The following is a 22039-nucleotide window of genomic DNA, read 5'->3' as shown; positions in this document are numbered from 1 at the left end:
TTTTCTCCCTCTTCCATTGAGATGGATCCCGTCAAGGTGCAAGCTATTTGTGACTGGACTCAGCCCTCCTCTCTTAAGGGTCTTCAGAGATTTTTGGGCTTTGCCAACTTTTACCGCCGATTTATTGCTGGTTTTTCGGATGTCGTTAAACCACTGACTGATTTGACCAGACAAGGCGCTGATGTTGCTAATTGGTCCCCTCATGCTGTGGAGGCCTTTCAGGAGCTTAAGCACCGTTTTGCCTCTGCCCCTGTGTTGCGTCAGCCTGATGTGAATCTGCCTTTTCAGGTTGAGGTTGACGCTTCGGAGATCGGAGCTGGGGCAGTGTTGTCGCAGAAAGGTTCCGACTGCTCCGTCATTAGGCCTTGTGCCTTCTTTTCTCGCAAGTTTTCGCCCGCAGAGCGGAATTATGATGTTGGGAATCGGGAGCTTTTGGCCATGAAGTGGGCGTTTGAGGAGTGGCGCCATTGGCTCGAGGGGGCTAGGCATCAGGTGGTGGTATTGACTGACCACAAAAATTTGATTTATCTTGAGACTGCCAGACGCCTGAATCCTAGACAGGCGCGCTGGTCTTTATTTTTTTCTCGCTTTAATTTTGTGGTGTCATACATACCGGGTTCTAAGAATGTTAAGGCAGATGCCCTTTCTAGGAGTTTTGACCCGGACTCTCCTGGTAATTCTGAACCCACAGGTATCCTTAGGGAGGGAGTAATTTTGTCGGCCGTTTCTCCTGATCTGCGGCGGTCCTTGCAAGAGTTTCAGGCGGATAGACCGGATCGTTGTCCGCCTGATAGACTGTTTGTTCCGGATGATTGGACCAGCAGAGTCATCTCTGAGGTACATTCTTCTGCATTGGCAGGTCATCCCGGAATTTTTGGTACCAGGGATTTGGTGGCAAGATCCTTCTGGTGGCCTTCCCTTTCACGAGATGTGCGAGTCTTTGTGCAGTCATGTGACATTTGTGCTCGGGCCAAGTCTTGTAGTTCTCGGGCTAGCGGACTGCTGTTGCCCTTGCCTATTCCTAAGAGGCCTTGGACACACATCTCGATGGATTTTATTTCAGATCTGCCTGTTTCCCAGAAGATGTCTGTCATCTGGGTGGTCTGTGACCGTTTCTCTAAAATGGTCCATTTGGTTCCTCTGCCCAAGTTGCCTTCTTCGTCTGAGTTGGTTCCTCTGTTTTTTCAGAATGTTGTCCGATTGCACGGTATTCCTGAGAATATTGTTTCTGACAGAGGTACCCAATTTGTGTCTAGATTTTGGCGGGCATTCTGTGCTAGGATGGGCATAGATTTGTCTTTTTCGTCTGCTTTTCACCCTCAGACTAATGGCCAGACCGAGCGGACTAATCAGACCCTGGAGACATATCTGAGGTGTTTTGTCTCTGCTGACCAGGATGATTGGGTTGCTTTTTTGCCATTGGCAGAGTTCGCCCTCAATAATCGGGCCAGCTCTTCCACCTTGGTGTCCCCGTTTTTCTGTAATTCGGGGTTTCACCCTCGATTTTCCTCCGGTCAGGTGGAATCCTCGGATTGTCCTGGAGTGGATGCGGTGGTGGAGAGATTGCATCACATCTGGGGGCAGGTTATGGACAATTTGAAGTTGTCCCAGGAGAAGACTCAGCGTTTTGCCAACCGTCATCGTCGTGTTGGTTCTCGGCTTTGTGTTGGAGATTTGGTGTGGTTGTCTTCTCGTTTTGTCCCTATGAGGGTCTCTTCTCCTAAGTTTAAACCTCGGTTCATCGGCCCTTATAGAATATTGGAGATTCTTAATCCTGTTTCTTTCCGTTTGGACCTCCCTGCGTCCTTTTCCATTCATAACGTTTTTCATCGGTCGTTATTGCGCAGGTATGAGGTACCTGTTGTACCTTCAGTTGAGCCTCCTGCTCCGGTGTTGGTTGAGGGTGAGTTGGAGTACGTTGTGGAGAAAATTTTGGACTCTCGTGTTTCCAGACGGAGACTCCAGTATCTGGTCAACTGGAAGGGTTACGGCCAGGAGGATAATTCTTGGGTCAATGCATCTGATGTTCATGCTTCTGATCTTGTTCGTGCCTTCCATAGGGCTCATCCTGGTCGCCCTGGTGGATCTGGTGAGGGTTCGGTGCCCCCTCCTTGAGGGGGGGGTACTGTTGTGAATTTGGATTCTGGGCTCCCCCGGTGGCCGCTTGTGGAATTGGACTTGTCATCCTCTTTCCTGTTTCACCTGGTTCCATCAGTAGTGGGTGTCGCTATTTAAGCTCATTTCTCTGGTGGTTTCTTGCCGGTCAACAATGTTATCTGATGCCTCTCAGTGCTTGTTCCTGCTTCTAGACAACTACTAGATAAGTTGGACTTTTGTCCATGTTTTGTTTTGCCTATTTGTTCCAGTTCACAGCTGAAGTTTTGTTACTGTGTCTGGAAAGCTCTCGTTGATCAGGGATTGCTACTCTGGCGTTATGAGTTAATGCCAGAGTTTAAGGTAATCTTTGGATGGTGTTTTGTTAGTGTTTTTCTGCTGACCATGAAAGTATACTATCTGTCTTCTGCTATCTAGTAAGCGGACCTCAAATTTGCTAAGACTATTTTCCTGCTGCGTTTGTTGTTTCATCTGAACTCACCGTCATTATATGTGGGGGGCTACTGTCTTCTTTGGAATATTTCTCTAGAGGTGAGCCAGGTCTTATATTTCCCTCTGCTAGCTATTTAGGTCTTAGGCCAGAGCTGGGCATCTAGCGATAAATAGGATATGCTACCTGGCTATTTCTAGTTGCGCGGCAGGCTTAGTTCATGGTCAGTATAGTTCCATCTTCCGAGAGCTTGTCCCTCTATAGGCTTGCTATGATCTCTGCTTGCAGAGATCATGACAGCTGTCAGCCAAGCGCTTATTACTTAGCTGTCAACCAAGCGCTTGACATAGCTGTCAGCCAAGCGCTTATTACTTAGCTGTCAACCAATCGCTTGACATAGCTGTCAGCCAAGCGCTTATTACTTAGCTGTCAACCAATCGCTTGACATAGCTGTCAGCCAAGCGCTTATTACTTAGCTGTCAACCAAGCGCTTGACATAGCTGTCAGCCAAGCGCTTATTACTTAGCTGTCAACCAAGCGCTTGACATAGCTGTCAGCCAAGCGCTTATTACTTAGCTGTCAACCAAGCACTTGCATAGCTGTCAGCCAAGCGCTTGTTACTTAGCTGTCAACCAAGCACTTGACATAGCTGTCAGCCAAGCGCTTATTACTTAGCTGTCAGCCAAGCGCTTGACATAGCTGTCAGCGAAGCGCTTATTACTTAGCTGTCAGCCAAGCGCTTGACATAGCTGTCAGCGAAGCGCTTATTACTTAGCTGTCAACCAATCGCTTGACATAGCTGTCAGCCAAGCGCTTATTACTTAGCTGTCAACCAATCGCTTGACATAGCTGTCAGCCAAGCGCTTATTACTTAGCTGTCAACCAAGCGCTTGACATAGCTGTCAGCCAAGCGCTTATTACTTAGCTGTCAACCAAGCACTTGACATAGCTGTCAGCCAAGCGCTTATTACTTAGCTGTCAGCCAAGCACTTGACATAGCTGTCAGCCAAGCGCTTATTACTTAGCTGTCAACCAAGCACTTGACATAGCTGTCAGCCAAGCGCTTATTAGCTGTCAGCCAAGCGCTTGACATAGCTGTCAGCGAAGCGCTTATTACTTAGCTGTCAACCAATCGCTTGACATAGCTGTCAGCCAAGCGCTTATTACTTAGCTGTCAACCAATCGCTTGACATAGCTGTCAGCCAAGCGCTTATTACTTAGCTGTCAACCAAGCGCTTGACATAGCTGTCAGCCAAGCGCTTATTACTTAGCTGTCAACCAAGCACTTGACATAGCTGTCAGCCAAGCGCTTATTACTTAGCGTTAGCTGTCAGCCAAGCGCTTATTACTTAGCTGTCAACCAAGCACTTGACATAGCTGTCAGCCAAGCGTTTATTACTTAGCTGTCAGCCAAGCGCTTGACATAGCTGTCAGCCAATCGCGTATTACTTAGCTGTCAACCAAGCGCTTGACATAGCTGTCAGCCAAGCGCTTATTACTTAGCTGTCAACCAAGCACTTGACATAGCTGTCAGCCAAGCGCTTATTACTTAGCTGTCAACCAAGCACTTGACATAGCTGTCAGCCAAGCGTTTATTACTTAGCTGTCAGCCAAGCGCTTGACATAGCTGTCAGCCAATCGCGTATTACTTAGCTGTCAACCAAGCGCTTGACATAGCTGTCAGCCAAGCGCTTATTACTTAGCTGTCAACCAAGCACTTGACATAGCTGTCAGCCAAGCGCTTATTACTTAGCTGTCAGCCAAGCGCTTATTACTTAGCTGTCAGCCAAGCGCTTATTACTTAGCTGTCAGCCAAGCGCTTATTACTTAGCTGTCAGCCAAGCGCTTATTACTTAGCTGTCAACCAAGTGCTTGACATAGCTGTCAGCCAACAGCTATTTTTCCCTCATCAGCCATGCTCTTGAACCCTCCATCTACACACCTCAGGTAGGATGGGCATGTTGAAATTCAAAATGTCCAATCCTTCTTTACTCCAATGTCTGCCAGAGTTAACAACCATGTACATGAGATCAGGTCAGGTTGGGCTGACTTATTTTATGTTCATAAAAGAGACTGTATTCACCTTTGACTACCTGTTATCGATTTAGTGTATTACTGTAGTCCCGTGTCACAACCTATTGCATTCCTGCTGTTTAAAAACTGCAAATCCCAGCATGCACAGCCAAATGTCATTTTTTTTGTAGTTTTGCAACAGCAAGAAGACAACAAGTTGAGAACCATTGAATTTGAATATTTATGGGTAGAAAAAATGGTAGAGCCGGTTATTGGAAAGTGGGAAACTTTGTATTTTACACTAATATCATATATTACAAACTTTCATATTTTCTCATGTACTTCTGGGTTAAAGGGAATGTCCAGGACTTAGCGGTTGTCTTATCTGTAGGGTTGGTCATCAATATTAGATCGGTTTGGGGACCTACAGACGGCACCCCCACCGATCATCTGTTGTAGCGGAATAATCAATATACAGAGCAGAATCCCACAGCCCCATACATTGTTTAATGGCCATAGCCTAGTACTGCACTTATTTCCCATTTACTTGGTTTCTTGGTGATTGATGGGGGTGCTGGTGTTGGACCTCCACTGATCTCATATGGATTATCTATTGCATGGATAGGTTAACAATTGTTAAGTCTCAGACAACCCCTATATCCAAGGACATTATTAAAAATGTTCATAATATGATGGCTATAATCTGGAGTCTTTTTTCACATAGCCCTTTTACATACTCTTCTTTTTATTTGCCTTTAACTGTCAAATGTATAAAATCAGTAAGGCTAGTTTCACACTAGCGTTTGTAGGAGCTGCGGAGGGCTGCGGACTTCCTCCGTGAAGCCCCGCCCTCAGCCGCACCTCTGCCACTAGCTCCGCCTACTTCTGCATGCGGCCTGCGTACCTATCTTTAACATTAGGTACGCAGGTCGTGCCGCTGTATGCGGATGCTTCCGCATGCGTCGTTTTGACAATGCGGCGACCATCATAGAACGCAGCTTGTAGCAATTTCTTTTTTTTTCCGCATCGTCAAAACGACGCATGCGGAAACATCCGCATACAGCCGCATGACCTTCGTACCTAATGTTAAAGATAGGTACACAGGCCGCATGCAGAAGTAGGCGGAGCTAGCGGCGGAGGTGCGGCCGAGGGCGGGGCTTCACGTAAGAAGTCCGCAGCCCTCCGCAGCTCCTACAAACGTTAGTGTGAAACTAGCCTAACTCTGCCATTGGGTGGATGAGCGTCCCTAAATTCTTAGGTCTAAGGGGTAACATTTCTTGTTGTGGAAAGTGACATACTGACTACGACATGCCAAGGTAAGGAGGCTTATTCACCGTTTTATGCTTCTCTGGGAAATTTAATATGCAAATTGCCTCTTCCAAGCAGAAGAGGACTTGAATTCTATAGTGCCACCTGTTGGAAACAGCGATCCTACAACTCACTATTGACCCTTTAACAGGCCTTGAAATGTGACTTAGGACAAAAGCCAAATCAGAATCTCAATTTTCAGATAGTGTTTCGGGCTATTAGCCCTTCATCAGTGCAAAGTATGAGAACTGGTTTGGCTAGGTGAGAGACTCTGGACTGAGGTCTAAGTGGTAACATTTCACCTTGTGGAGAGTGACATACCGGCTCTGGCATGCATGCTTATGCAAATCGCCTCTTCAGAGAGGGAGAGGACTTGAACTCTATAGCGCCACCTATTGGAAGCAGCCTGCAATCCTACAAGTCACTATTGACCCTTAAAGGGAACTTGTCACCCCGTTTTTTCAATATGAGCTAAAAATAGCTTTAAATAGGGCCTGAGCTGTGCTTTATAACTGTGTCTTTATTGTCCCCTGATTCCCCACCTTTGCTGCCAAAATACCTTAGTAAAGTCGCCGTTTTCGCCTGTCAATCACAGCGGTCTGGTCAAATGGGCGTTGTGAATTCGCCGTTTCTCCCCCACCTCTTGCTTTTCCCTAAGTAATTTCTTCCCGGCATTTGCGTAGTGTTTTGCGCCTGCGCAGTTAAGTCTAATGTCACGCCTGCGCATTATGCTTTGCCCAACTGTGGTCATAGCATACAGCTCGTCTCTGCGCATGCGCGGCTCTTCTCTGTAACCTGTGTGCCCCGGAAGTCTGGCTATGCAAATGGTGTTGTGCTGGATGCCGGTAAAATTTCCCCATCCAGAACTTCTTGCGTAAGTTGCTTATCTACAAAACTTATGCAAGAAGTTCTGGATGGGGAAATTGGCGAAAACGGCGACTTTACTAAGGTATTTTGGCAGCAAAGGTGGGGAATCAGGGGACAATAAAGACACAGTTATAAAGCACAGCTCAGGCCCTATCTAAAGCTATTTTTAGCTCATATTGAAAAAACGGGGTGACAGGTTCCCTTTAATTCTTATATATTTTTTTAAATATGTAATTTTCTTATAAAGCACGGGGCAGATTGAAACATATATACAGATCCCAAACTGCTGAAAGTCTACTTCTGTTTCTGAAAGCAATAAAAAGGTTCTGATCTACAATTGTGTCATCTTTTTTTAAAAGGACAAAATTGTTATTACTTACTAAAACCCTGCCAGCTGAACTTAATGTGTATGGTGAACACTAGAGTTTATCTGTTCGAAAAGGCAAAAAAATGGCATAAACAAATAATACCTTTTATAACAAATTACATTTTTACATTTAGTTTTACAAAAGGTGCACCCATATCTTAATTGTTGTATGAATACTATCTTTTAGGGCTTATTACAATTAAGGATTCACATGAAATTGAAGCAAGACTCAATGAAGTGGAGAAACTATTGAAGACTGTGATCAACATGCCTTGTAAAGTACGTATCTTTGATTGCAGCTATAGAAAATAGACTATAGCCACCAGGAATTAAAGGGAAAAAGTACAAGGTATGATCAACTCATATAGCTCTTCCACAAGTGATAAATTACTTGCCTCTTCTGTCCAACACACCATACATTGGCACCAGATGGATAGTAGAAGATGGAACTGACGGACTTCTATCTTCTGCAAATTTTGAGAGTTTGGTGTGCGACAAAGTGTCTCTTTGGTGCTCTTTGCATAAAAAAATGTTTTGAGAAGTGAAACACTGCAGCTCCTAAGAAACAATTACAGTGGGTCTTTTTTTTTTCAAAACCAGGCTCAGAAATAAATCCTTAACATTACTATAATATACCAGTAGTTATTTTTCTCTCTGAGTGGATCAAGCTATTGACTAATATTTATTATTTAATCTGATTATCAGATCTTAATGTTGTGTGCTCATTATAAATCATTACTGTTACATCACTTTTTGTGAACTTATTTCTTGGTTATTTGAGATGTATTGCACCTTAATCATATCATTGCCATGAGATTTGCCCCTCACTTTTTCCTTGTATTTTCCTTATTGACCTCTCATATTTTTAAACTGGATTTTTAATGATATTTGAATATTATTGTATTTAGTTATTTACAGGTGCTTCTCACAAAATTAGAATATCATCAAAACGTTTACGGTATTTATTTCAGTTCTTCAATACAAAAAGTGAAACTCGTATATTAGACAGAGTCATTACAAACAGGGTGATCTATTTCAAGTGTTTATTCCTGTTAATGTTGATGATTATGGCTTACAGCCAATGAAACCCCAAAAGTCATTATGTCAGTAAATTATAATACTTTATAACACCAGCTTGAAAAATGATTTAAAAAATTTCCTGGTAGACAGCTGCGCTGACTTTGGTCTTGATAAAACACAGTGGACCTACCCCAGCAGATGACATGGCTCCCCAAAACCATCACTGATTGTGGAAACTTCACACTAGACCTCAAGCAACTTGGAGTGTGTGCCTCTCCACTCTTCCTCGACTCTGGGACCTTGATTTCCATATTAAATGCAAAATTTACACTACCGTTCAAAAGTTTAGTCACCCAGACAATTTTGTTTTTTCCATGAAAACTCATACTTTTATTAACCCCTTCCCGACCTGTGACGCCACGTAGGCGTCATGAAAGTCGGTGCCAATCCAACCTGTGACGCCTATGTGGCGTCATGGAGGGATCGCGTCCCTGCTGATCGGGTGAAAGGGTTAACTCCAATTTCACCCGATCTGCAGGGACAGGGGGAGTGGCTTTGCCCCCACGTGGCTACGATCGCTCTGATTGGCTGTTGAAAGTGCAACAGCCAATCAGAGCAATTTGTAATATTTCACCTTTGAAAAGTGGTGAAATATTACAATCCAGCCATGGCCGAAGCTGCAATATCATCGGCCATGGCTGGAAACCCTGATCTGCCCCCCCCTTCCGCCACCGGTCTACTCCCCAGTCCTCCATCCTGTGCTCCGCTCCCCTCCGTCTGCCTGTCCGCTCCCCCCGTGCTCCGATCCCACCCCCCGTGCTCCGATCACCACCCTGTGCCCCAATCCCCCCCCCTCATACTTACCGAGCCTCCCGGTGTCCGTCCGTCTGTTCCATGGGCGCCGCCATCTTCCAAAATGGCGGGCGCATGCGCAGTGCGCCCGCCGAATCTGCCGGCCATTTTGATTACTGTGATAAAACCTATCACAGTGATCAAAATAAAAAAAATAGTAAATGATCCCCCCCCCCTTATCACCCCCATAGGTAGGGACAATAATAAAATGAAGAAAATATATTTACTCTTATTTTTCCACTAGGGTTAGGGTTAGAACTAGGGTTAGAACTAGCGTTAGGGTTAGGGTTAGAATTAGGGTTAGGGTAAGGCTATGTGCACACGTATTCTGGTCCTCTGCGGATTTTTACGCAGCGGATTTGATAAATCCGCAGTGCAAAACCGCTGCGGATTTATCGCAGATTTACCGCGGTTTTTCTGCGGATTTCACTGCGGTTTTACAACTGCGGTTTTCTATAGGGGCAGCTGTAAAACTGCGGAATCCGCAGAGAGAAGTGACATGCTGCGGAATGTAAACCGCTGCGTTTCCGCGCAGTTTTTTCCGCAGCATGTGCACAGTGTTTTTTGTTTCCCATAGGTTTACATTGAACTGTAAACTCATGGGAAACTGCTGCGGACCCGCAGCTGCGGAAACGCTGCGGATCCACAGCGTTTTCCGCAGCATATGCACATACCCTTAGAATTAGTCTATGTGCACACGGTGCGGATTTGGCTGCGGATCCGTAGCGGATTGGCCGCTGCGGATTCGTACCAGTTTTCCATCAGGTTTACAGTACCATGTAAACCTATGGAAAACCAAATTCGCTGTGCCCATGGTGTGGAAAATACTGCGCGGAAACGCTGTGTTGTATTTTCCGCAGCATGTCAATTCTTTGTGTGGATTCCGCAGCATTTTACACCTGTTCCTCAATAGGAATCCGCAGGTGAAGTCCGCACAAAAAACACTGGAAATCTGCAGGTAAAACGCAGTGGCTTTTACCTGCGGATTTTTCAAAAATGCTGCGGAAAAATCTCACACGAATCCGCAACGTGGGCACATAGCCTTAGGGTTAGGGTTGGAATTAGGGTTGGATTTAGGGCTAGGGTTGGAAATAGGGTTAAGATTAGGCTTGTGGTTAGGGTTATGGTTAGGGTTAGGGGTGTGTTGGGGTTAGGGTTGTGGTAAGGGGTGTGTTGGGGTTAGGGTTGTGGTTAGGGTTCGGTTAGGGTTGGGATTAGGGTTAGGGGTGTGTTGGGGTTAGGGTTGTGGTTAGGGGCGTGTTGGGGTTAGGGTTGTGGTTAGGGTTGGGTTAGGGTTGGGATTAGGGTTAGGGGTGTGTTGGGGTTAGGGTTGTGGTTAGGGGTGTGTTGGGGTTAGGGTTGTGATTAGGGTTATGGCTAGAGTTGGGATTAGGGTTAGGGGTGTGTTTGGGTTAGTGTTGGAGTTAGAATTGAGGGGTTTCCACTGTTTAGGCACATCAGGGGTCTCCAAACGCAACATGGCGCCACCATTGATTCCAGCCAATCTTGCGTTCAAAAAGTCCCTTCCGAGCCCCGACGTGCACCCAAACAGTGGTTTACCCCCACATATGGGGTACCCCCACATATGGGGTACCAGCATACTCAGGACAAACTGGGCAACAACTATTGGGGTCCAATTTATCCTGTTACCCTTGTGAAAATAAAAAATTGCTTGCTAAAACATCATTTTTGAGGAAAGAAAAATGATTTTGCGTTGTAAACTTCTGTGAAGCACTTGGGGGTTCAAAGTCCTCACCACATATCTAGATAAGTTCCTTGGGGGTCTAGTTTCCAAAATGGGGTCACTTGTGGGGGGTTTCTACTGTTTAGGCACATCAGGGGCTCTGCAAACGTAACATGATGCCCGCAGACCATTCCATCAAAGTCTGCATTCCAAAATGTCACTACTTCCCTTCCGAGCCCCAACATGTACCCAAACAGTGGTTCCCCCCCACATATGGGGTATCAGCGTACTCAGGACAAACTGGACAACAACTTTTGGGGTCCAATTTCTCCAGTTACCCTTGTGAAAATAAAAAATAGCGGACTAAAAAATCATTTTTGAGGAAAGAAAAATGATTTTTTATTTTCACGGCTCTGCGTTATAAACTTCTGTGAAGCACTTGGGGGTTTAAAGTGGTCACCGCACATCTAGATTTGTTCCACGGGAGGTCTAGTTTCCAAAATGGGGTCACATGTGGGGGAGCTCCAATGTTTAGGCACACAGGGGCTCTCCTAACGCGACATGGTGTCCGCTAACAATTGGAGCTAATTTTTCATTCAAAAAGTCAAATGGCGCTCCTTCCCTTCCAAGCCCTGCCGTGTGCCCAAACAGTGGTTTAAACCCACATGTGAGGTATCAGTGTACTCAGGAGAAATTGCCCAATAAATTTTAGGATCCATTTTATGCTGTTGCTCATGTGGAAATGAACAAATTGAGGCTAAAAGAATTTTTTTGCGAAAAAAAAGTACTTTTTCATTTTTACGGATCAATTTGTGAAGCACCTGGGGGTTCAAAGTGCTCACTATGCATCTAGATAAGCTCCTTTGGGGGTCTAGCTTCCAAAATGGGGTCACATGTGGGGGAGCTCCAATGTGTAGGCACACAGGAGCTCTCCAAACGCGATATGGTGTCCGCTAACGATTGGAGCTAATTTTTCATTCAAAAGTCAAATGGCGCTCCTTCCCTTCCGAGCCCTGCCGTGTGCACAAACAGTGGTCTACCCCCACATGTGAGGTATCGGTGTACTCAGGAGAAATTGCCCAACACATTTTAGGATCCATTTTATCCTTTTGCCCATGTGGAAATGAACAAATTGAGGCCAAAAGAAATTTTTTGTGAAAAAAAGTACATTTTCATTTTTACAGATCAATTTGTGAAGCACCTGGGGGTTCAAAGTGCTCACTATGCATCTAGATAAGTTCCTTGGGGGGTCTAGTTTCCAAAATGGGGTCACTTGTGGGGGAGCTCCAATGTTTAGGCACACAGGGGCTCTCCAAACGCGACATGGTCTCCGCTAAAGATTGGAGCCAATTTTTCATTGAAAAATTCAAATGGCGCTCCTTCCCTTCCGAGCCCTGTCGTGCGCTCAAACAGTGGTTCTCCCCCACATATGGGGTATCAGCGTGCTGAGGACAAATTGTACAATAATTTTGGGGTCCAATTTCTCTTTTTACCCTTGGGAAAATACAAAAATTGTTGCTAAAAGATCATTTTTGTGACTAAAAAGTTAAATGTTCATTTTTTCCTTCCATGTGGCATCTGCTGCTGTGAAGCACCTGAAGGGTTAATAAACTTCTTGAATGTGGTTTTGAGCACCTTGAGGGGTGTCACTTTTAGAATTGTGTCACTTTTGGGTATTTTCAGCCATATAGACCCCTCAAACTGACTTCAAATGTGAGGTGGTCCCTAAAAAAAATGGTTTTGTAAATTTCGTTGTAAAAATGAGAAATCGCTGGTAAAATTTTAACTGTATAACTTCCTAGCAAAAAAAAATTTAGTTTCCAAAATTGTGCTGATGTAAAGTAGACATGTGGGTAATGTTATTTATTATCTATTTTGTGTCACATAACTCTCTCTTTTAACAGAATAAAAATTCAAAATTAGAAAATTGCGAAATTTTCAAAATTTTTGCCAAATTTCCATTTTTTTCACAAATAAACACAAACATTATCGACCTAAATTTACCACTAATGTGAAGCCCAATATGTCACGAAAAAACAGTCTCAGAACCGCTAGGATCCGTTGAAGCGTTCCTGAGTTATTACCTCATAAAGGGACACTGGTCAAAATTGCAAGAAACGGCCAGGTCATTAAGGCCAAAATAGGCTGGGTCATGAAGGGGTTAATCAAATGAGTTGCCAAATGAATTTAAAATCTAGTCCAGACATTGACAAGGTTTGAAAAAAAAGATTTTTATTTGAAATAATAATTTTCTCCTTCAAACTACTTTGCTTTCATCAAAGAATGCTCCCTTTGCAGCAATTACAGCAGTGCAGACCTTTGGCATTCTAGCAGTAAATTTGCTGAGGTAATCTGGAGAAATTTCACCCCATGCTTCCACAAGCCCCTCCCACAAGTTGGTTTGGCTTGATGGGCACCTTTTGCGTACCATACAGTCAAGCTGCTCCCACAACAGCTCAGTGGGGTTGAGATCTGGTGACAGCGCTGGCCACTCCATTACAGATAGAATACCAGCCGCCTGCTTCTTCGCTAAATAGTTCTTGCATAATTTGGAGGTGTGCTTTGGGTCATTGTCCTGTTGTACGATGAAATTGGCTCCAATCAAGCGCTGTCCACAGGGTATGGCATGGCTTTGCAAAATGGAGTGATAGCCTTCCTTATTCAATATCCCTTTTACCTTGTACAAATCTCCCATTTTACCAGCACCAAAGCAACCCCAGACCATCACATTACCTCCACCATGCTTGACAGATGGCGTCAGGCACTCTTCCAGCATCTTTTCAATTGTTCTATTTAATGAAGCTGCCAGTTGAGGAACTGTGAGGTGTCAATTTCTCAAACTACAGACTCTAATGTACTTGTCTTGTTGCTCAGTTGTGCAGCGGGGCCTCCCACTTCTTTTTCTACTCTGGTTAGAGCCTGTTTGTGCTCTCCTCTGAAGGAAGTAGTACACACCGTTGTAGGAAATCTTCAGTTTCTTGGCAATTTCTCACATGGAATAGCCTTCATTTCTATGAACAAGAATAGACTGTCGAGTTTCACATGAAGTTCTTTTTTTTCCCTTCCCCATGACAGCACCGTTACATGAGAGAGATGGTCCCGCCCCCAAGAACAGGAAACCTGCATAGGAGATAAAAGATGGGGGCGGCACCTCTCTCCTCAGTTTGGTTTCCTGTTCTTGCGGGGAACCTGCGGTGCTGCATGGGGAGAGGTCTCCCGTGCTTGGCCGGTCTCTGACCGAGGTCCGCGGTGGGAGCAGCGGTGGCGGCGTGTGCGCGTCGCCTCCATACCTGGAGCTGCAGGTGCGTCCTTCCCACTGCGGACTCCCCGGCGTCCGCTCCTGGCCGGAGGCTGGGCCGAGGGAAAAAGAGTGAGCGTTCCCATCACGACGCTGGCGCCGACTGAATGGGGGAACTTCCGGGATTGAACCGGAAGTGACGCTACACGCTGAAGAAGCGGTGTGCTGACACTCCCCGGGGGGGAGGAAGTTCAGAGGCGCACACACCGCTTCCTGCCCGCCATATTTAAAACTGACAAGGCGGCAAGCAGGCGCTGGGAACAGTCTCCTGCAGGATGGCAGATCCGAAGGAATCGACGATCCCAGCTGAAATCCCACAACCTGTCGTGGTACTAAGGGTCCGGTGGGTGAGTGCCTTTGTAAGGCAAAAAACATGTCAGTGACACTGTGTTTTTTGTATATATGCAGGGAAAAAAAGTCACCTCTAAACAAAAGCATAAAGTATGTGCACTCTGTGATAGAAGCCTTCCCAAAACGTATGAAAAGCGTATGTGCCGCTCATGCATAGAAAAAACTGTGTCTGAAGAGTCATCATCTTTGCTTCAGAATATAAAAGATATTGTTAGAAGCGAAGTACAAAGCACTGTAAAGGAGCAGTTAAAACATCATGGACTGCAGAGCTCCGTAAACCCATTCCCTACGTCTGCCCAGGCATCTGACGTAGAATCCGAGGGTGAACTGGGTGAGCTTCCGCCCGACGAGGGTTCGGACCTGGACTCTTCAGATGAAGAGTGTGGCCGGCCTTATGTGTTATCAGAAGATGTGGGGAAGTTGCTAAAACTGGTCAGGTCCACCCTGGGGGTTGAGACGCCAAAAGAGAAGCAAACAGTGCAGGACTCTATGTTCAGTAATTTGGAGGATAAGAAACGAAAAGTTTTCCCGTTTCATGATAACATTCTAAATCTCATTAAAAAAGAATGGAAAAAACCGAATAAAAAGATTTCAGTTCCCCAGGCCTTGAAACGTAAATATCCCTTTAGTGAGGAAATTTGCGAGAAATGGGAAAAGGCGCCTAAGTTGGACGCGGCTATCGCAAGTACCTCCAGGGGCATAGCACTTCCCTTCGAGGACATGGGGGCCCTAAAAGACCCCCTAGATAAAAAGGCGGATGCCTTTCTAAAATCAGCCTGGGAAGCCTCAACTTGGGCGTTTAAACCTGGAGTAGCGGCTACTTGTACTGCCCGTGCCATGGTTAAATGGTTGGAGGAACTTAGCGACCAAATAAAAAACAAATGTCCAAGAGACAGACTTCTGGAAGTCATCCCTCCACTTCAAAATGCAGCGGGATTCCTGGCGGACGCTGCCATTGATTCTGTGCGGTTTGCTGCCCGGGCTAGTGCCCTTTCAAATTCAGGAAGAAGGGCGTTATGGTTAAAGAACTGGAATGCTGATTTCCAATCCAAAGTGAAGCTCTGTGCAGTCCCCTGTGAGGGCCAATATTTATTCGGCAGCGCTTTAGATGAGATTTTAGAAAAAGCGGCGGACAAGAAAAAACACTTCCCTCCACCTCCCTTCTTTAGAAGACGTTGGTATGACAATCGTCGGTCCTTTCGAGGATCGAGTAGGGGCCGAGGCCGCCCAACGGATAGAACCACACGGGGGAAACCCTGGGGTGAGAAAAGAGAAAGAGGTTTTCTTTTCAATAAACTCCCAAAACCAGACCCTAAACAATGACGCCATATTCCAGGTGGGAGGAAGGTTACGGTTTTTTGTCCATCAGTGGGTAACCTTACAGCCGTCCCAATGGGTAATCAACTTGCTAACAGACGGTCTACGGTTAAATTTCATCTCCCTTCCTCCCCACCGAATGAAAGTTACTCGTGTGGCCAAAAAGAACCAGTTGGTTCTCGAAAAAGAAGTTCGTCTTCTTCTAGACAAAAAAGTCCTGGTAAGAGTACCTTCGCAGGAAATAGGAAGGGGATTTTACAGCACCCTTTTCCTCACTCCAAAGCCGGATGGATCTTTAAGAACTATTTTCAATCTAAAAGAATTAAACAAATTCATCCGAGTAGAAAAATTCAAAATGGAGACTCTGAGAACGGCGGTAAAACTGCTGTATCCAGGATGTTATATGGCAGTGATAGACCTTACCGATGCCTATTATCATGTGCCAATCAGCAGAGAGCATCAACAATTCCTGAGGTTGGTTGTGCAGCTGGGGCAGGTCTACACCCATCTACAATACCAATGTCTCCCCTTTGGGGTATCGGTAGCTCCTCGTATTTTTACAAAAATAATTTCGGAAGTAGCATCCTTCGTAAGGAGAGAAAACATTCTGCTAGTGCCCTATTTAGACGATTTCCTCTTGATAGCAGACAATCAAGAAGATTGCATAAAAGCAGTTACGACAGTACGAGAGCTACTAACCAAACTAGGGTGGATAATAAACTTAAAAAAAATCAAGATTGATTCCGGCCCAGATACAGGAGTTCCTGGGGATCCAATTAAATTCAATCAAACAGATCTGTATCCTTCCAGACAGGAAAATCGAGGGCATAAAACAAAGAATAACACAAATACAGGTGGCCCAATACGTCTCGGTGAGGGAAGCCATGTCCCTCCTAGGCATGCTTACTGCAACAATTCCGGCGGTCCAATGGGCACAACTTCATTCAAGGGACCTACAGTGGGAGATCCTGTCAGAACAAACAAGAATACCCTACAATCTAAACCGAAAAATCGTATTGTCACAACATGTCCGGGACTCTCTAAGCTGGTGGCTAGATTCCGGAAATCTAAAAAAAGGGGTCCCATGGTCAATCCACAATCCGGTGATACTGACCACAGATGCGAGCCCGTTAGGTTGGGGAGCACACCTATCAGATCGGATCCTACAGGGTCTATGGGATCCACAGATGCAATCAGCCTCCTCAAACCTGAGGGAATTAACAGCAGTAAGGCAAGCAATTCTTCAATCAGAAGAAGATCTCAAAGGAAAACATTTGGTAGTATTATCCGACAACAGCACAACGGTGTCGTATATAAATCGACAGGGAGGAACCAGATCAAGTTCCCTAATGGAAGAAGCAGGAAGACTATTTCTTTGGGCCGAAAACCACCTTTTATCCCTCACAAGTACACACTTAAAGGGGTCGGAAAACTTTGTCGCAGATTTTCTGAGTCGTCACGTCCTGCACCAGGGCGAGTGGTCGCTAAATCAAAGAATATTTGGAGAAATCTGTGCAGTCTGGGGGCTTCCTCAAGTGGATCTTTTTTCCACAAGGCAGAATCGGAAAGTAAAAAGGTTCTACTCTCTAAACCCGAAAGAGAACCCGGAAGGAGTAGATGCGTTACTACACCAATGGAAATTCCAACTAGCCTATGCGTTTCCCCCGATCCCATTGATCCCTACAGTCCTGAAGAAGATCCGAGAAGAGAAATCACGCATAATCTTAATCGCACCCTTCTGGCCAAAGAGAGCTTGGTTCACTTGGCTCAGACGTATGTCCATCTCGGACCCGTGGATACTTCCAGAGGTCCCAGACCTTCTGCACCAGGGTCCGGTGACACATCCTCAGGTTCACAGCCTACACCTCACTGCTTGGAACTTGAGAGGGGACTTCTGCTAGCAAAGGGGTTCTCGGATCCGTTAATTACTACTCTACTGTCCAGTAGAAAAAAAGTCACAACTGATAAATACCAAAAGGTATGGGGAAAATTTTTAGAATTCTCAGGCCGAGGGATAACTGATACCGTTCAGAAGGTCCCTATATCTGAAATCCTAGAGTTTCTCCAAAAGGGTCTGGAGAGGGGATTATCTACCAGCACTCTAAAAGTGCAAGTCTCGGCGCTTAGCGCCTTGTTTGACCAAAAATTGGCTGATCACCCCTGGGTGTGTAGGTTCATTCGGGCCTCCTTTACAGCCAGACCATTCAAACCTCGTCCAAAGGTCGCTCCCTGGGATTTAAATTTAGTTTTAAACGCCTTGACCTCCTCTCCCTTCGAGCCTCTTTCCTCCATATCGGAAAAAGCGCTAACTCTAAAAACAGTTCTCCTGATTGCCCTTACCTCAGCCAGACGCATTAGTGAGCTTCAGGCTATATCTATTGACCCTCCGTATACTGAAATTCTGGAGGATAGGGTAATTATAAAATCTGATCCGGCCTTCTTACCTAAGGTCAACTCGAAATTTCACAGGGACCAGGAGATAATCTTGCCTTCATTCTGTGCCAACCCAAAATCCCAGGGAGAAGAAACCTTCCATTGCTTGGACGTCAGACGTTGCCTTCTTCAATATATAGAAGTGACAAAACCATGGCGACAGTCTTCAGCCCTTTTTGTCTCCTTTCAGGGGGCAAACAGGGGAAAAAAGGCCACAAAGTCGACTATTGCACGTTGGCTCCGTATGGCCATATCACTTTCCTATTCCTCTTCGGGACAGGTCCCTCCACCTGGTGTTACGGCCCACTCTACGAGGGCTATTTCCACATCTTGGGCAGAGAGGGCAAATGCATCGATAGAGCAAATCTGTAATGCAGCAGTATGGTCTTCACCCTCTACTTTCTTCCGCCATTATAGATTGAATCTGGGGCTATCAGATCTTGCCTTTGGTAGGAAAGTACTATCTGCTGTTGTCCCACCCTAGAGGTTCTTTCTATTTCTTCCTCTCATGTAACGGTGCTGTCATGGGGAAGGGAAAAAATGATAATTACTTACGGGTAATTTGATTTTCCAGATCCATGACAGCACCGCTCTAGTTCCCGCCCTATCTTGGTGATGGTGTGTGTTTCACAAAAAAAAAAAAAAAAAATCTCTTATAAAAAAAAAAAAAATATATAAAAAAAAAAAAAAAAAAAATATATATACACAAATGAAAGATGGGGTAATAACCACTTAACAATAGATAAATAGTCTTAGAGTTAAATATAATTTGTTATATGCCTAAAACTAACATAGCGGTTACCTTACATTCTCTGTAAACAAACTGAGGAGAGAGGTGCCGCCCCCATCTTTTATCTCCTATGCAGGTTTCCTGTTCTTGGGGGCGGGACCATCTCTCTCATGTAACGGTGCTGTCATGGATCTGGAAAATCAAATTACCCGTAAGTAATTATCATTTTTTCTGGCCATTTTGAGAGTTTAATGGAACCAAAAAATGTAATGCTCCAGATTCTCAACTAGCTCAAAGGAAAGTCATGTTTATAGGTTCTCTAATCAGCCAAACTGTTTTCAGCTGTGCTAACATACTTGCACAAGGGTTTTCAAGGGTATTCTAACCATCCATTAGCCTTCTTACACAGTTAGCAAACACAAAGTACCATAAGAACACTGGAGTGATGGTTGTTGGAAATGGGCCTCTATACACCTATGAAGATATTGCATTACAAACCAGACGTTTGCAGCTAGAACAGTCATTTACCACATTAACAATGTATAGAGTGTATTTCTGAATCATTTAATGTTAGCTTCATTGGAAAAAAAATGTGCTTTTCTTTAAAAAATAAGGAAATTTCTAAGTGACTCTAAACTTTTGAACGGTAGTGTACTTTCATATGAAAAGAACACCTTGGACCACTGAGCAACAGTCCAGTCCTCTTTCTCCTTGGCCCAGGTAAGACGGTTCTGGCATTGTCTATTGGTCATGAGTAGCTTGACACAAGGAATACAACACTTGTAGCTCATGTCCTGCATGCACCTGTGTATGGTAGCTCTTGAAGCAGTGACTCCAGGAGCAGCCAATCTCCGTGTGAATCACCTCCAAATTTTTGAATGGCCTTTTCTTAACAATCCTTTCAAGGCTGCAGTTATCCCAGTTGCTTGTGCACCTTTTTCTACCACACATTTTCCTTCCGTTCAACTTTCCATTAATATGCTTGAATACAGCACTCTGTGAACAGCCAGCTTCTTTAGCAATGACCTTTATTGGCTTACCCTCCTTGTGGAGTGTGTCAATGACTGCCTTCTGGACATCTGTCAAGCCAGCAGTCTTCCCATGATTGTGGAGCCTACTGAAACAGACTAAGGGACCTTTTTAAATGCTTATAAAGCCTTTTCAGGTGTTTTTGTTAATTATTCTAATTTACTGTGATAATGACTTTAGGGTTTTCATTGGCTGTAAGCCATAATCATCAACATTAACAGAAATAAACACTTGAAATAGATCACTCAGTTTGTAATGACTATATAATATATGAGTTTCACTTTTTGTATTGAAGAACTGAAATAAATTAACTTTTTGATGAGATTCTAATTTTGTTAGAAGCACTTGTATTGGTAGTTCCTTTATTACTCCATGTTGTTGCTGCAGTCTGTAGATGTTATAAAACCTGTGAGCAACAAGACTCTGCTGTCAGAAAGCTTTGATAAATGAAGCCCATTGACTCCAGCAGCAGACATATAGCCTATATGTTTGTGCAGGGGCAGACGTATCATTGGTGGAACCTGTGCAGCCGCACACAGGACAAAGAGCTGTGGGGGCCCATTTCCACCTCCGAAACATGTGTAATTGTGCGTTATGATGAGCTGTTGGGCTACAAAGGACCCATACCCTGTTCCTGCATAGAGGCCCTCTCCTGACTGTTTGTGCCAGTGTGTTCCTGTACGGCCATGGTAATCACCTTTGATAAGCTGCTGATATTCCTACACCTAATATTTGGCTGACCACCAATGAACCTAGAAATGATTACTTGTAGCTGGTTGTCCTGACCTGCTCCCGTTCTCATATAATGTACCGTATGTATTTACAACTTGGCAATGATCATGTTTTATTGAGCAGTTAGTAGTAATATATAGCAGATGTGCACACGCGTTCCACCAATACTGTGCTCATTACATGGTCTTCTCCCACATACATATTATTAAGCTCTTGTCCTCATCATCTTCCAGTATTCCAGGTCGGAGGTTGTCCTCACTTTCTTTGAGAGATCGCCACTGGACCAGGTGTTGAAAAATGACAACGTTCACAAGATACAACCCAGCTTCCAAAGCCCTATCAAAATCTCTGGTAAGTTATTATACAGTACTGGTAGGTTGTATTGCTGTCACATGCACTTTAGCAAATAGCAGTCATATTACTTTGTCTATGTCAGACCATAGGGTTTTTTTGTAAACCATTTTATGATACCCTTGTAGGGCGTATACAAGGATTTTTCAACACATCTTTGTATTACAGTGGCAGCCTATTGATTTGAATGGGCACTGTATAACGTTTTCTTTAATCTGTTTAGGCTCTGTAGTGGAGGGCTGAGGAGCAATGTGCTGCAGGAAGCTGTGTATAGAGAGAGCTGAAGAGCAATATGCTGCAGGAGGCTGTGTATAGAGAGAGCTGAGGAGCAATGTGCTGCAGGAGGCTGTGTATAGAGAGAGCTGAGGAGCAATGTGCTGCAGGAGGCTGTGTATAGAGAGAGCTGAGGAGTAATGTGTTGCAGGAGGCTGTGTATAGAGAGAGCTGAGGAGCAATGTGCTGCAGGAGGCCATGTATAGAGAGAGCTGAGGAGCAAAGTGCTGCAGGAGGCTGTGTATAGAAAGAGCTGAGGAGCAATGTGCTGCAGGAGGCTGTGTATAGAGAGAGCTGAGGAGCAGTGTGCTGCAGGAGGCTGTGTATAGAGAGAGCTGAGGAGCAATGTGCTGCAGGAGGCTGTGTATAAAGAGCTGAGGAGCAGTGTGCTGCAGGAGGCCATGTATAGAGAGAGCTGAGGAGCAAAGTGCTGCAGGAGGCTGTGTATAGAAAGAGCTGAGGAGCAATGTGTTGCAGGAGGCTGTGTATAGAAAGAGCTGAGGAGCAATGTGTTGCAGGAGGCTGTGTATAGAAAGAGCTGAGGAGCAATGTGCTGCAGGAGGCCATGTATAGAGAGAGCTGAGGAGCAATATGCTGTAGGAGGCTGTGTATAGAGAGAGCTGAGGAGCAGTGTGCTGCAGGAGGCCATGTATAGAGAGAGCTGAGGAGCAAAGTGCTGCAGGAGGCTGTGTATAGAAAGAGCTGAGGAGCAATGTGCTGCAGGAGGCGGTGTATAGAGAGAGCTGAGGAGCAGTGTGCTGCAGGAGGCCATGTATAGAGAGAGCTGAGGAGCAAAGTGCTGCAGGAGGCTGTGTATAGAGAGAGCTGAGGAGCAATGTGCTGCAGGAGGCGGTGTATAGAGAGAGCTG

The 22039-nt window shown here is 45.0% G+C and overlaps 1 protein-coding gene across 1 annotated transcript in view; it reads left to right on the top strand.

Annotated features, from left to right (window-relative positions):
• The window catches only part of PXDC1 (PX domain containing 1), an 82586-nt gene that overhangs the window by 14706 nt on the left and 45841 nt on the right, over nucleotides 1-22039 (top strand). Inside the window, exons 2-3 of the mRNA XM_077269802.1 lie at nucleotides 7288-7379; nucleotides 20780-20897. Of these exons, the coding sequence (XP_077125917.1) occupies nucleotides 7288-7379; nucleotides 20780-20897 (210 nt within the window). The remainder of the gene's footprint in view (nucleotides 1-7287; nucleotides 7380-20779; nucleotides 20898-22039) is intronic.

The sequence above is a fragment of the Ranitomeya variabilis genome, chromosome 6 (genome assembly GCF_051348905.1).
Source record: "Ranitomeya variabilis isolate aRanVar5 chromosome 6, aRanVar5.hap1, whole genome shotgun sequence".
Classification (NCBI taxonomy): domain Eukaryota; kingdom Metazoa; phylum Chordata; class Amphibia; order Anura; family Dendrobatidae; genus Ranitomeya; species Ranitomeya variabilis.
This window is presented reverse-complemented; position numbering and strand designations above follow the sequence as displayed.